The sequence below is a fragment of the Sphaeramia orbicularis genome, chromosome 18 (genome assembly GCF_902148855.1).
Source record: "Sphaeramia orbicularis chromosome 18, fSphaOr1.1, whole genome shotgun sequence".
NCBI lineage: Eukaryota > Metazoa > Chordata > Actinopteri > Kurtiformes > Apogonidae > Sphaeramia > Sphaeramia orbicularis.
In genome coordinates, this window is record NC_043974.1 from 21,429,683 (window position 1) to 21,444,266 (window position 14,584).

Below are 14,584 nucleotides of genomic sequence, written 5' to 3' on the forward strand. Positions count from 1 at the left end.
AAAAAGAACAGTCCAAAATATTATCCACTACAGGAAAAAAAGAGAACAGCCCCCCCAAATTATCCACTATAAGAAAAAAAAGAGAACGGCCCAAAAAATTATCCACTATAAGAAAAAAAAAAGAGAACAACCCAAAAAATTATCCACTATAAGAAAAAAAAGAGAACAACCCAAAAAATTATCCATTAAAGAAAAAAAGAGAACAGCCCAAAAAAATTATCCACTATCAGAAAAAAAAGACAACAGCCTAAAAAATTGTCCACTAGCCCAAAAAAATTATCCACTATAAGAAAAAAAGAGAATGGCCCAAAAAATTGTCTGCTATGAGAAAAAACAAAAGAGAACACCCCCAAAAAATTAGCCCCTAGAAAAATTTGGAGTTATTTTTTATGTTATTATGATAGTATTTTACTGGTCTGACCCACTTGAGACTGAATTGATCTGGATGTGGAACCTGAACTAAAATGATTGTTAATATCTTCAGTGTAATTTTTACATTTCACAAATTCATCCCAAGGGCCGGATTAGACCCTTTGGCAGGCCGGATTCGCCCCCCGGGCCACATATTTGACACCTGTGTTCTATTTGTATATGATATTATGTAAATAAAGTTTTGCAAAAAAAAGACCCTTAGACTTTAAAGTTGTTTTTTTTTTTTTTTTTTAGGTTTTATTGAAAAAAAGGGCTTTACAAATTAACTTTAACAAGCAGCTGCGCCTCAGTATACAATGCAATAAAAATGAAAGAAAAAAAAAATCTCTCTGCCCAGACAGATTTGCACGTAAGAGTGCAGAATGTTACAAATATAAATACATACATACATAAAGTACAAACATACATGGATACAGATTTACAGCATGACAACCAATTATGTACATCTGCTTAAATATTATAAATCTATCTGCTAATTTCAGTGTAGCACTTGTGAAATACTGTAAATAACCAGCATGTGATGGATCTTCTGACTTGAGGCAGAGCACGAAGGCACTGGATGGAACCCAGATGAGAGGAACTCTTCACCTACTCTGTTTACTGCAGTAAATATTGTCACTGCTGTAATTACTTCGTGCAGAAACCCTCCCACACAGAATACTGTTGTAAAGCGCCAAAACAAATGTTCACTTCCTTCCATTATCCTTTACCTCTCATACACATAATCTTTGACATTTACAGTCAGATTAATGTACACTGAACATTCCCAAACAAGCCCGAACATAGCTCACACTGTTCTTTAAACATGACTCATTTGTTACCGCATGTTGCCTGGCCGATAAAACCTGACCCTCAGCTTAATCTACTGCCTCTAATGCTTTCGGTTTGAGTGACTATAAAAAAACACAAGAACCGGTTGAGTTAGAATATTGCTCCTGCTGCTATCTCATTACAAATATCTGGCCAAACAACACACGGGGGGTGAAAAATAAAAAAATAAAAAAAACTGTAGTCAAGTAGCGACAATTCATTCTCAAGTGCGTATGATGTCCGTTCATACTCTTCAGTGGGTGATATTCTGCATAGATCTAAAAGGAAAACAGTCCAACTTTGCAGAGAATAGACAGAAAACATGATTTCTTACAGTATCTCTTCTTAATTGTCACCAAGGCAGAAAAAAGTGCAGTGCAACCTAGCATGACTCAGGGAAATATCTTACACCTGACATGCAGACATTAGCAGGTGCTGCTGTGATACATTCTTCAGGAATACTGCTGCAGATTGAACATTACATCCAAGTCCTCCAAAGCACATCTAGTGGATGTTTGGCAAGCGTAGCTGTGCGGACATCATCAGCTGTTATCATCCAGCTCAGATCCTTATGGGGGGAAAATATGAGGATATGCATAAAGGTTTTGTTGCACTATTGCTTGGAGAACGGAGCCTGTGGCAGTTCGGACATCAGCCGAGGTCAGTGGACGTCCCACTGATGGCACGAAACACATGGAGGGAGTTCTGAAGCAGCGAGCGCATCATATCCTCCTGATAGATCTGAAAGCAAGACAGAAATACAGACAGGATGAGTGTTTGTTGTTCTTACTTAAGTCACACACCCACACACTCCTATACTCCGAAACGCAACATGTTCAACACATACTCATGCTATAAACTCTGTATTTGGTCTGATTTGATCTGTGCTGGGAACTCATCATTTGTTGAGGAAAACAAAGTAGAAGATTGTGGCACAACTGCACGTACTTCCGAAATGTTTGGAGAAGGAAAAACAACTGTAGCAGGTCAAGAGCCACGGCGGAACTTGAATAAATCTAGATCAGGATGTGGATCATGATGAAGGCCAAAAGTCCTGCTTTAATAAAGTGGTTTTATATTATAAGTGCTATTGGAGTTCATGACCAGATCATCATGTATATAGTCTATGAAGTTTTTAGTAACTCCACCAAGTGAAAAGGCGGAGGTTATGTTTTCATCTGGGTTTGTCTGTTTGTGAGCAAGATAACTCAAAAAGTTGTGGACGGGTTTTCATGAAATTCTCAGGAAATGTCGATACTGGCACGAGAAACAAATGATTAAATTTTGGTGGTGATGGGGGGGTGGGGTGGATTTTTTGTTTGTTTGTTTGTCTGTTAGCAAGATAACACAAAAAGTTATGGACAGATTTAGATGAAAGTTTCAGGAAAAATTGATACTGGCACAAGGAACAAGTGATTAAATTTAGGTGGTGGTGGTGTGTGTGTGTGTGTGTGTGTGTGGGGGGGACGGACGGACTGATCTGCCATGGTGGAGGTCTGCGCTCTCCAAGTGCTTTTCTAGTTACTATTATCATCTTTTATTTCATACTGACTGTTTTTTTGCACTATCTTTTTGCATAATGGACACTTTTTTCTTGCACTTTATTCTGTTGCTGCCTTGACCGTTGAATTTCCCTGTTGTGGGTTCATTAAATCCAATCTAATCTAATCTAATCTAATCTAATCTAATCTAATCTAATCTAATCTAATCGGCTATTTTCACTTTTTAGTTAACAGTAGCTTGTGTAAGGACCTCAACTAAGCGTAAGGATTAGGGTGGTCCAACAATCCTGGTAAAAAATAAAGTTTCAGATAAGCTCAATTAGAACCCTGTATTAGGTTTTGGTATTCAAAAGATGATTTAGGAAAAAATTTGGAAGAAAAAGGAGATGTTTTAGAGGTTGCACAAGCTGCTGGAAGTTTCCTGGAAATTGACTAATTGTGCATTTTCAGCATAGCTGAGCTGACCTGCTCAGAGAAGCAGCAGTACGATCAAAACCAAGGTTTGAGTGATTCATCTAGCAATATATGTATGAAGTAAGGCCGCCCACATCTGTGGTACTGGAGTGAAGAATTGGGTTTCCTGGCATTCTGTGACTCCAGTGTGACACAAGAGCAGAAGCAGCTGATGGTTCATAACATGATGGAAAATGAAGGTTCTTTGGGTTCCACTAAAGCGTTGTGATGCCCTTAATCCATCAGATTATGAAGGGAAGCAGATCAGGGATTTTGTCACCACCAGCACCATGCGTTTGTTTGAAACTTTTGATCTGCCACAAACATTCTTCAGAATTCCTCCAGAAGACTGGGCTGATGATGAAGATTTTCAGAAGGTTGCTAAAACTGCGCATTCCAGAAAAGTTGTCAATGATGTTGCTGACAGAGGGGTGGAGCTTATTCCAGACTTCAACTGTAGCCGAACAAAAAATGAAGAGCAGAAACAGTGCTTGCTCCAAGTTGTCAAAGAACACAGGAACATTTTTTGTAATTTCAATAAAGCAACAGTGTTTGCAGGACTTTCTAAGTAACATTTTTCTGTGAGTTGCAGTTTGATTTTGAGAATAAAATTACAAATGATTCTAATATGCCTTATTCATTTGGCTAGTTATGCTATAGTATATAGTGCAATCTTCATGTGTCTTGTGCAACCTCTAAATATTAATTAACTGGCATAAAATTTGGACCGAAGTAATTTGGCCAGATATGGAACCAAATGCGGGGTTCTGATCCAGAGAATCTTAAAAAAAATAACTTTTGTTTGGACCACCCTAATAAGGATTTTCACATAAAAACTCAACACTGAACTCTGCTTAGACGTCAGTGTGTTATCATGGATGTAGGCAACTGAGACAGACGTTATCTTAGAAATAGAGTTAGCCCACATCAGCAAATGACCAGCTTCCAGCAGATGGAAAATGGATCATTCTTTAATATTACATGCTTAAACTAGAAAAGCACTCGGAGAGCACAGACCTCCACCAAGGCAAATCAGTGCCCCCCTGATCACCACCAAAATTTAATCATTTGTTCCTTGTGGCAGCATCAACATTTCCTGAAATTTTCATCCAAATCCATCCATAATTTTTTGAGTTATCTTACACACAGACAGACAAATCAGCGCCAGCAAAAACATAACCGCCTTGGCGTAGGTAATAAAGTCATGATAATAAAAAAGAGTCTGTTCATTTTGGTTGATTTAACCAGGAAGGACCCAGTGAGATAAAAAACCCTGTCATCAAGAGCATCTAGGCCAAGATAGTATCACATTTAACCTGGTTACAGAGATAATAGTAACCAGATATCATATTAAATAGACCATCTTAAGTTTTTGGTCATTGTGCCACTGAATCAAAGAAGCAGACCTGGCATAGTTACAGGCCTTTGATTCCCAGTTCAGTCCAGTCCTTCAGAACTGACAGAAGGGTTCAGTCCTGTGACTGTACATTTTTGACAAATGTACAGGAGTATCTGCATGTTCCACAAAGCTGAATTTATGACTTTTAAGATATTTTTCCAAGTCATTTTATCAAATTTAGTACCTTAGATTCACAAAAATAACCTTACAACTGGCCTCATAGTTGTGTTGAACCAGTCTTAACCATGTTTCAATCCAGCAAATGTTGATGTTTTTAAAAGCAAACTCAAGACCTACCTTTTTAGCTCAGCAAAGGAGAAGTGTTCACTAACACAGATTTAGACAAATTTATGAACAATATTTGAGAGAAATAGGCCTTTTGTGTACATAGAAAAAGTTTTATATTGTTCAGTTCAGCTCATGAAAAATGGGAGCAAAAACAAAAGTGTTGCATTTCTATTTTTGTTCAGTGTACAAGGCTGACAATTAATACTGAACAAACAATAACTCAGACTATGAATTATGAAAGAGCTGCAGCATCTTAAACCAACCGCAATAAACATTTGAAAGATAAACAGTACCACAGTGCTTCAGTTTCAGCTTCATAGTTTGTCATGTGTTTTATGTATTGGGATTGTCTCTATCAACTCACCACATATTTTTTATTAGTAAGTTTTTTTGTTTTGTTTTGTTTTTATCAATTACTCCAAATTTCAGGCGACCCAATTTGAATTCCAGGTGACCCCATGTGGGGTCCTGACCCAAAGGTTGAAAAATACTGCTCTACTGGGAGCAATTTAGGGTTCAGTGTCTTGCCCAAGGACACTTTGGCATGTGGACAGTCGGTCATTGGACGACCTGCTCTACCAACTGAGCCACAGCTGCAATTTAATAAATGTCAAATATGGCAGATGTTCGTGCAAACATCATAGACCGAAGCATGCAACAAAGTGCAAGGAGTGACGACAGTCATGATTCTTCTCTTGCGGTAACTTGACCTCAGTACGATATCTCTAAGGAAATTTACAGTAAAAACGGAAAGAGCTAAACATTGTGGACTATTACAACACTCTCTGTACTAGGCCCTAATGGAGAAATAGAATCGCGTAAAGCCTCAGCTTCTGTAAATCCTGCTAATATCTGTCATCACTTTCTTCATCTAGGTAGCACTGCTGGCTAAATGCAACCACATAATAATAATAATAATAATAATAATAATAATAATAATAATAATGATAATAATAATAATAATAATAATAATACAATTTATTTGTAATGCACTTTACATTTTTATCTAAAAATCTCAAAGTGCTACAGGCAATAAATACAGACAATAAAAATAGAAAATAAGTAAGACATAAAAACAGTTTAAAAAACAAAAACCACAGTTTAAAACCACATCCACTAACATTAATGAAAGAAGAGACAGTAAGTTATGACAGAAATCTGGATCAGGTGTATGTTCTACTTTTTCTCTTAACCCATAAAGACCCAGTGCTACTTTTGTGTCACTTTTTCCCATGCTTAGGTTTTCTTAAGTGATTTATCATCATGTATTATAACCTTATCCTCTATGTTTTGCATTTTTCACTGTAAATCATGTATTTTCCTCTATTTAATTTCCTCTATTTAATTGAGGTGTTCATGAAAACTCAGAGTTAATTCAAAAGTTATTCTATCAAAAGGGAGAAAACTGAAGAAAAAGTGAGTTTTTCAGCAATTATATCATTAATTGAACATAAAAACAAGTGTGTCCATCCACTGTCATTGATCCAACTCCATGAGTTTTACTGGTGAATCAATGTTGTAGAAGATGATGGTGTTTCCACATTCACTATGGTGCCTCTGAACATCCAAATGGGTCATATTTGATGACCATGAAAAGATGATAAACTGCATTTTACACCAATTATTTACATGTATTGATAAGATTAGTGGATCAACAGGTATTAAACAGTTTAGATCAGTAGGTGCTCTTGGTCATCAGTGGCTGTTTGGGTCTTTATGGGTTAAATGCAGGACGCAAAATAAGTGTGATCACTGAAATGTTTCACCCCAGACCAGAACCTGACTTCATGTATTTGTAAACATATTTGTTGACTGCTATGTAGGATTAACTTCCTTTTATCACAACAAGTGATTCTACTGTTGTCTGTTGTCTGCAGAGTAAATACCAGATTATGTTTTGGAACAAGTGTTTTTGAAACTTCTGCAACTGCAAAATGTCAAATATCTGCCAGAACCACTTTCTTCCTCCTAAATGCTTGTTTACAACTTTTCATTTAGCACTTTGTCACGTCCTCTATCAGGGTTAATTCAACAGCCGTTGCTCAATTGTTTTCATAGTACTTGGTGCTTTTTACATTTGAATGAATGAATATAATTATCTGTGAGTAACAAAAAAGATAAATGCATAATTAAAATATTTAAAAGAAACAAGAAACAGACAAACAATGATCACATTACCTGTTTTTTCCTTAAAGCTAAAGGCCAGCACATTAGAAAGAAAGAGTACAACCAGTTAGTTTAGGAGTTGAATTCCTGAGCACACCACGAACACTGACATCCAACATTTGCCACCACATGTGTTATGATTTAGCGATGAAAATAAAGAATTCCAACAGGAAAAGACTGAACCACTCATGCTTGATGAGACACACTGCATCTGCAAACCATACACTTAGAACGTAACAGACACTTTGGTCTTTAAAATCATCTTATTTCTGTTATTAGAGTCTTTGCAGATAAGGGAAAAGAAAGGGTGAGCATCTTTTCTTATAGGGGTGATGGTTCTTCTAGGAAATGTTCACAAGGAACTCCACTTTTTGCTCATGCTTCTTGGTTGATAATTTACCACAGCTTCCAGTCTCCGCTCATAATGACTCAGCTCAAATAATGCCTATGATTACGCATCAGCGCGCATTAGAGGGTTTTGCAATGTTGTACAGTCATGACAAAACAACAGTGACTGCTGTGTTCTGACTGAAGTAGAATGTAAACAAGTCCTATACCATCAGGCTCAAACCTTTGAAACTTGACCAGATGGGCTGATGTTACAATGTCTGGTTTGTAATGTTTCCCCATAAAACTGCAACACTTGGGTTTACTGCTTTTGCTTTTATTTCCCCATCGCCGCTTCTATAATCCACTAACAGCGTTAAGCTCTTCATAAAAGTAAACTACAGTATGATAAATACATCTCAAATTAATTACATGTACAATAAAATACTACTATCAAAGAGGAAGTGCCTCTAGTAATACTAACTGCTTATATGTTCTCTATGTACAGTATTTTTGGATCATTTTTCTTAGTTTTTCTCTATTTTTTACATTCCTGGTGACATACATACAGTCGTGGAAAAAATTATTACACCTCAAAAGTCATTAAAAACAATAGTTATGCAATCAAGTACTAACTCCTGTGTGTATCATGTGACTAAAACAGACAGAAAAGAAAACATGGAATGCCTAAAAGTACTGCTTTTGTCAGTACAATGCCACAGATATTGATGTAAGAACTGAAGTGATTTTGGTTATTATCAAGAAAACACGGAAAATGTCTAGATGTCAGCTCTTAAATTAAACTCTTATGAGCTATTTTTGTTGTCATCATTATATTTGTCCAAACAAATGTACCTTTAGTTGTACCAGGCATAAAAAATGAACAAGAAATTGAAGAAAACAAGGGTGGTCTAATAATTTTTTCCGCAACTGTAGCTATAAACTACCTTTTGATTAAAATGGGGCTCCCTGCAACGTAGCGGCAACAGGATTCATGTGAGCTGACTGTCATTACAATAACGTCATCCATCAACTTAATAGGACTTTACAGACACAACACACAACAATCTGTTTTCTCACTCATATCCATTCCTTTAGCTGACATACCATCAATTAAATGAATTAAAGGGCGTGGGTCTGGGTATGGTATGAAGGGGAATGACGCACACATGCAGGCTTAGAATATTTTATTCATGTCTACGCTGATAAGAAAAATAACATTACCTGTTCATGGATGATATCAGATAGCTCCTTCACCATCTCTTTGAAGTTGGACTTGAGGCCCTCGTGGTACTCGAACTGGTCCTCTTTAATCAGACGCTCATTTATGTCCAAAGCCATGCTGCAAGCCTGGACGAAACGCCTGAAATTTATACAATGAAATGTTGAATTCTGTCAGACTTCACATCATATATGACATTTTGAAAATACGGTTAAAGGCAAAATGGCAAGAAAATGTAGACAGGTGACAAATGAAAAGAACCTTTGCTTTATTCTACAAGACTCTCAACCCAATCAAAAGGATGGAACACAGTTGTACGTAGATGCCACTTTAGTCTTATTTGCATTTTAGTGCTTTTTTTCTGCCTACAAAGCACTATAACTTACATTTATCATTCTAATCAATGGCATGTTTTTATCTTAACATTAATCTTCTGGGTGGGTCAAAACCCAAATCTCTTTGTTACACTGCACAGATCACCAACCACTAAAATATTCAAAGAAATGAGGAACAAAATGTGCTGGTATCCAAAAAAAATGTAGTTGATCTGTTTACTAGTATGCGTTTATGTCAGTCTCGACTAGTTCCAAATAGCGGCAACATTGTTGTTCAATCCATCGAAGTATATTCCATCATTTGGTGTTTTGAAGTTGGAGGTAGAGAGAGTCGAATCGCTACAGACAAAGGAACCATAATAACACCACCCAATGGGTTCTGAAATGCTGTTTTGAAGTCCGTAGTTTACGATTTGGCTATAACCATGCTTCCTTTTTTGGAGCCAGAAGTGACCATATTTGGACACAAGGTAGGGGCAGCAGGAGCATGTGGGATAATAAGTGAGCTAGTGGTAAACGCTAGCTTACTGACTCTAGTATTCATCAAGCACTGATTAAGACTAGACTAACAAAGTCATTTTGCTGTCTGCTAAGTAGGGTCTATTAACAGCAACTGCAGTGGAGCTGTCTGTCAGGAAAAAAGCATTTTATTAAATGAAAAGAGACTTACAGTCCAACTGGGCAGGTTAGTAACCTGTCATACACACCTGTTAATCATAGCCCAACATGAACAAGCTGTTATGTTGACAGCTTCTGTTTGACCAGAGATCTTATTAATGAAACAATTAAAAATAGACCACCACATGACTAATTATAAGCTCCAGATGAAACGAATGGAATGAGGAAAAAAATTACTGACTTTGTATTTCATTTTACTAATGTATTTTAGAATTCAGTGTAAGTCAGTGTGAACCAGGTCAAACCCCAGTAGTTCTCAGTGGTATTACAACTTTAAGAAACTAACGCATTGGCTTCATTTTGGAGGTGAAGTTCTTGACCCCTGGTGCAAAATTTGATCTGCACAGATGTTCAACTGGGTTAAAATCTGGCAACTGTAAATGACAGCATATGACTGACCATATTCACACTCATTTTATAATTCATATGTTTTATTCAGAGACAGTGGACGATAACATTAACTTCAAATGCAGGCACAGGTGCCAGGTTTTAGCACAGCTGCTAGTAATAATAATAATGGATTAGATGTCTACAGTGCTTTTCAAGGCACCCAAAGTGCTTTCCATTATTGATCCATTATTCATTCGCTCACTCATTCTCACTGTGGTGGTGGTAAACTATGCTTGTAGCCACAGCTGCCCTGGGGCAGACTGACGGATGCGTGGCTGCCAGTTTGCACCAAATGGCCCCTCTGACCACCACCATGCCTCCAGTGACAGTGAAGTGTCTCCCGCAGAGTGGGATTTGAAGCGCCAACTCTTCAATTATTGGACAACCTGCTCTACCTCCATGGCTGCCCATGGCTGCCTGGACAGGTTAGGACAAGTTATTCATATCTGACATGCACTGCTTCCATCCATTCAGTGAGCCTTCATGGCCTATGGATGTGGAAACTGTCTGTACATACAGTAGGAAATTGCAAAAATTTAAATGACAATTAACTTAAGTGTTTCTATAGAATAAAAAAAAAAGCTTACCTGAAAATGTCCTTTAAATCTTTTACTTTCTTGTTGCCAGACTGGCTGGATTTGCTGTCATCCAGGAATGCTCTGGCATAGGCCATTGGACCTGCATTCACCTGCAGCAAAATGTGACTGAAGGCTTAGGCATTCTTTTATCTACTGGTAACAATATGCACATACCACACAATCTTTCTTAAGGAAAGGGTTATCCAACCCGACCTTTGCACAATAAGTGCTTTTGCAGTTATTTTGCAAAAGGTGGTTATTCATTTGTACATTGTTTGTTCTGGAAACCTTTACCTGTACAGAGACACAGCCTTGTAGTTTTAGCTGCAGTTGGATCATGTCGACCTCCTGGCTGGAACAGAGCTTGGTCAACTCAGCTGTTCGAGCCTTCATCTCATCTATGGCCACATCTACTGGTTTAAGATCCACCTGTTTCTCACCGACCACTTCTACCCTCTTCTTCACATAAGGGAAAGTGTTGGCAGCTGGAAATAAGAGGACAGATTCACTGTTTAGACCTTACAAGCAAACTTCATGTGACATACTTTCTAAGAGGCCATTTTCAGCACATCAATCTTTTGCAATAAATCAAATGTGGTGGCAGATGAATGCTATGAAAACAGTCAAAAAGCAGGAAGGAGGAAAATGTGTTGTTTATTCTGCTGTAGAGTATGAAAAGCTCACCTCACACATACCCCAGTATAGTGTGTATCAGCAGCAACTACACACTGAAAACTAGATGGAATTAAGTTAACCTCCTGAGACCCGGGAAATGTCAGCGAAGTACAAGCTTTTTTTGTTTTTTATTACATAAGTGCCTATATTGGAAACATCATGATGCAACAGTTTTTTCAGATGCAGTTTTAAAATTTTATGGAATGCCCTTTGTGGTGGACAGTTTTCTTTTCTTTTTTTTTTTTTTTTGTATAAAGTTGCGAAACTCTTTCCTACAAATGTGGACAGAAAACCCACAGCTGGGTCTTAGGACGTGAAGAGACATGATGCTTGAGGGTGAATCATAAGAGATGAGCAGGAGATACTAGATCAGGGGTCTACAACCTATGGCTCCTGGGCCAAATGTGGCTCTTTCACCTCTCTCTATGTCTCCCCTTATCAAAAAACATAAGGAGCATTTTGAAATTAAATGAATGAACCATTACTTTTTACTATTGTTACAGGCCTAAATCAATTCTAACATTGTCCACCTGCAAAAATGTGCATGCTATACACAGAATTAAACAATTTTTTGACAGCATATAAACCAAAATGTATGTCACACTACATTATTTTCTTGCCAAATTTAATACAAGATACTCAGTTTGCATTTGTTAGGAGTTTGGTTGTTTAAAACTCAGCCCATATACATAAAAGTTGAGCTTTTTATCTAAAATGTACAAATCTTTAAGGTTTTCTTTATTGTAGTTGCATAATTTTATAAATGCACCAAACATTGCATTATTGTAGTGGAAATACAAAGTTAAATAGCAAAATAATGTTTAACTGTTTTATATTTATATATCTGCTTTCTGCACCTGCTTTTATCTGTTTTTAATGTGTTTGATTTCTGTTTTTATCTGCTGTATGTAAAGTGTCTTTGAGTTCCATGAAAAGCGCTATACAAATAAAAATGTATTATATAAAATGTATAAATAACAAACTAATCACAAATAAGCTACAGAAGAACAGCCCCCTCATGGTAAAATGTGGATGAGAATAAATATTTTTTTATGGCTCCGGTCATATTTTTTCCGCATTTTTCTAGTCAAAAAAGGCTCTTTTGATTGTAAAGCTTGCAGATCCCTGTGCTAGACAGATCCTACAATCCAGCTGTGACCTGCTGTTTTTGTAGCTTACTTTCATTTAGTGAGTGATTAAGGACCTTTTTATAGCACATTAGACCTTGTTATTAACAAGAGAAGGTGTAAAACAAGAGAAAACCCTGATATGAAATTATGGTTGGCTTTTTATACAGATCTTTTCAGACTTTTATATAAGGCATGAAAGTGTTTGTATTGTATGAGTGCATTCTCAGTACTTGTCAGCACAATCCTCCTCTTGCACTGTTCCTCCACCCCGCCGTGTTTTTTGCCTGACAGCGTGTACGGTGTTTCAAACACAAAGCGGTTGATGTTATGGCACTTTTCAAAGTCGGTCTTCTTCTCCGGCGCCTCTTTCTCCTCGAAGTACGGCTTCACGAATGTCACCTGGACGTAGGCGAACTTTGGATCCAGTTCTTTGGGGTTAACCTGTGAGAGAAGAGTCATCTTGGATTAAACATGGATGTGAAGCAGCAGATTCCAGTGAGATGATAAAAATAAAAGGACACGAGTCTAGTATCTCCCTAGTATCTTAACTGTTGTAAAAAAAAAAATTGCTCTTTAAACAGTACACAATAGACTCACAGATCACAAAGTAAACCAAGACAGTAAAAGGGCATCAATCAACATGTTAGTGGCTCCATGGAAAACAAACACTTCTCACATTACCTTGAACTTTTTCTAAATAAACACAAAGGTGACGCACCCATCTCAACATACTTATGTTCACGTCTGCACTTCAACTAATCCAACAACCTGTTTATTCCAAATGTCTTCCAATGTTTCTAAGATTTATCAGTTGCACCTTGTTTGAGTCCTGAATTATCTTCACATTTTCCGGCCCAAACTTCTCCCCGTAGAGTGTGAGCAGCCTCTGAGAGATTTCCGACAGGCCGGTGAGTTTGGGTTCTTTGTAGATGTATTCTTTGCCATCCTCCTCCTCAAAGAAACCCTGTGCAAAATAGAAGAAGGGGAAACACACAAAAAAAACAAACAATTAAAGTAAAACTATGATGCTATTTTTGAGATTATTTAGCAGCTATCTAGGAATTCTGCACCTCTTCGATTTCTTAAATAGTTTCTTATTTGCACAACAGTATGTATTTCTCTTGGAGTCTTTTATTATTAGTAAAACATAAGCCCCCCCCCCCCTTACATATATTATACTTTCTTTTAAAACTGTGTCAAAAGTGCTTCATCAACTCTTATGTTCACAGTTACCCTTTATACTTGAACATCCAAATACTAAATGTAAATGTGCACTGTTAGGCTCCTTCCTTTTTTTCCCATTTGTACTATGATTATAAATACTACTTTGTGTGTATACACATATATCTATTTATGCAAAATTTTCTTTGTCTTATGTCCTAAAAGTGTGATTGGCTATGTGTACAAACTTGATAATGTCATTGTTATTATCCATTTTTTACTTACTTATTTACTTTTTTTTTTCTCTTTGTACTATGACTATAAACAGTACTTAGTGTGTAGACATATATATCTATTTATGTATCATTTTATTTGTCTTATGCCCTAAAAGTGTGATTGGCTATGTGTACAAACTTGTTAATATCATTATTACTATCCATTTTTTTTTTTTTACTTATTTACTTTATTTATTTTTTTTTCTGTTGCTTTCTTTTTCTTCCTTTCAGTGAGCATTATTGATACCCTTTTTATCTTTACAAAAAAAAAGAACAGTGTACTTTGTTCTATTGATGTCTTGTATAATGTCTTATGAGACTTCTGAATAAAAATTGGAATTAAAAAAAAAGTGCTTCATCAGTTAGCAACACCTGCACACATAGAATGGAAGTAGTCAATTTTACCTCTGCACATGAAATGATCACAACAGTGTAATATATTCTTGTTAGATAAAGTGGGATAAACTGGGACTATAATCTTTGCAAAAGGTCTAAGATGATTACTGATGTGTATAAAAAGGAAAAAAAAAGAGGAATGCATATGAAAACAAAATGATTCCAACTTTATAGGTAACAGTGTACAATGAGGAGCTGTTGAAGTTATGTGCTGAATCTTATATGCAGCCCTGGAGTAATAACAATAATATAGTAACACCTCAACAATAGCTATTGGTCAGCCTCATGTGAAAGCTTTCTCCAGCTTTAGGTCAGGAGGGCATGTGTGTGTGGTGCAGGGCCATTAAGCTTGATAACCCACTCTGGT

At 36.8% G+C, this 14,584-nt stretch overlaps 1 protein-coding gene across 3 annotated transcripts in view; it reads right to left on the reverse strand.

Annotated features, from left to right (window-relative positions):
- Positions 1–646: 646 nt before the first annotated feature.
- The window catches only part of dock11 (dedicator of cytokinesis 11), a 91,853-nt gene continuing 77,915 nt past the window's right edge, over positions 647–14,584 (reverse strand). For 2 of the 3 annotated variants that reach the window (XM_030161633.1, XM_030161632.1), the window contains 6 exons: positions 13,203–13,349; positions 12,616–12,826; positions 10,875–11,065; positions 10,590–10,690; positions 8,602–8,740; positions 647–1,983 (listed from right to left, as the gene is read on the reverse strand). In XM_030161633.1, the coding sequence (XP_030017493.1) occupies positions 1,894–1,983; positions 8,602–8,740; positions 10,590–10,690; positions 10,875–11,065; positions 12,616–12,826; positions 13,203–13,349 (879 nt within the window). In that variant the 3' untranslated portion in view covers positions 647–1,893. Of the gene's footprint in view, positions 1,984–7,062; positions 7,080–8,601; positions 8,741–10,589; positions 10,691–10,874; positions 11,066–12,615; positions 12,827–13,202; positions 13,350–14,584 lie in introns of all 3 variants that reach the window. The other variant, XM_030161634.1, reaches the window with a different exon arrangement.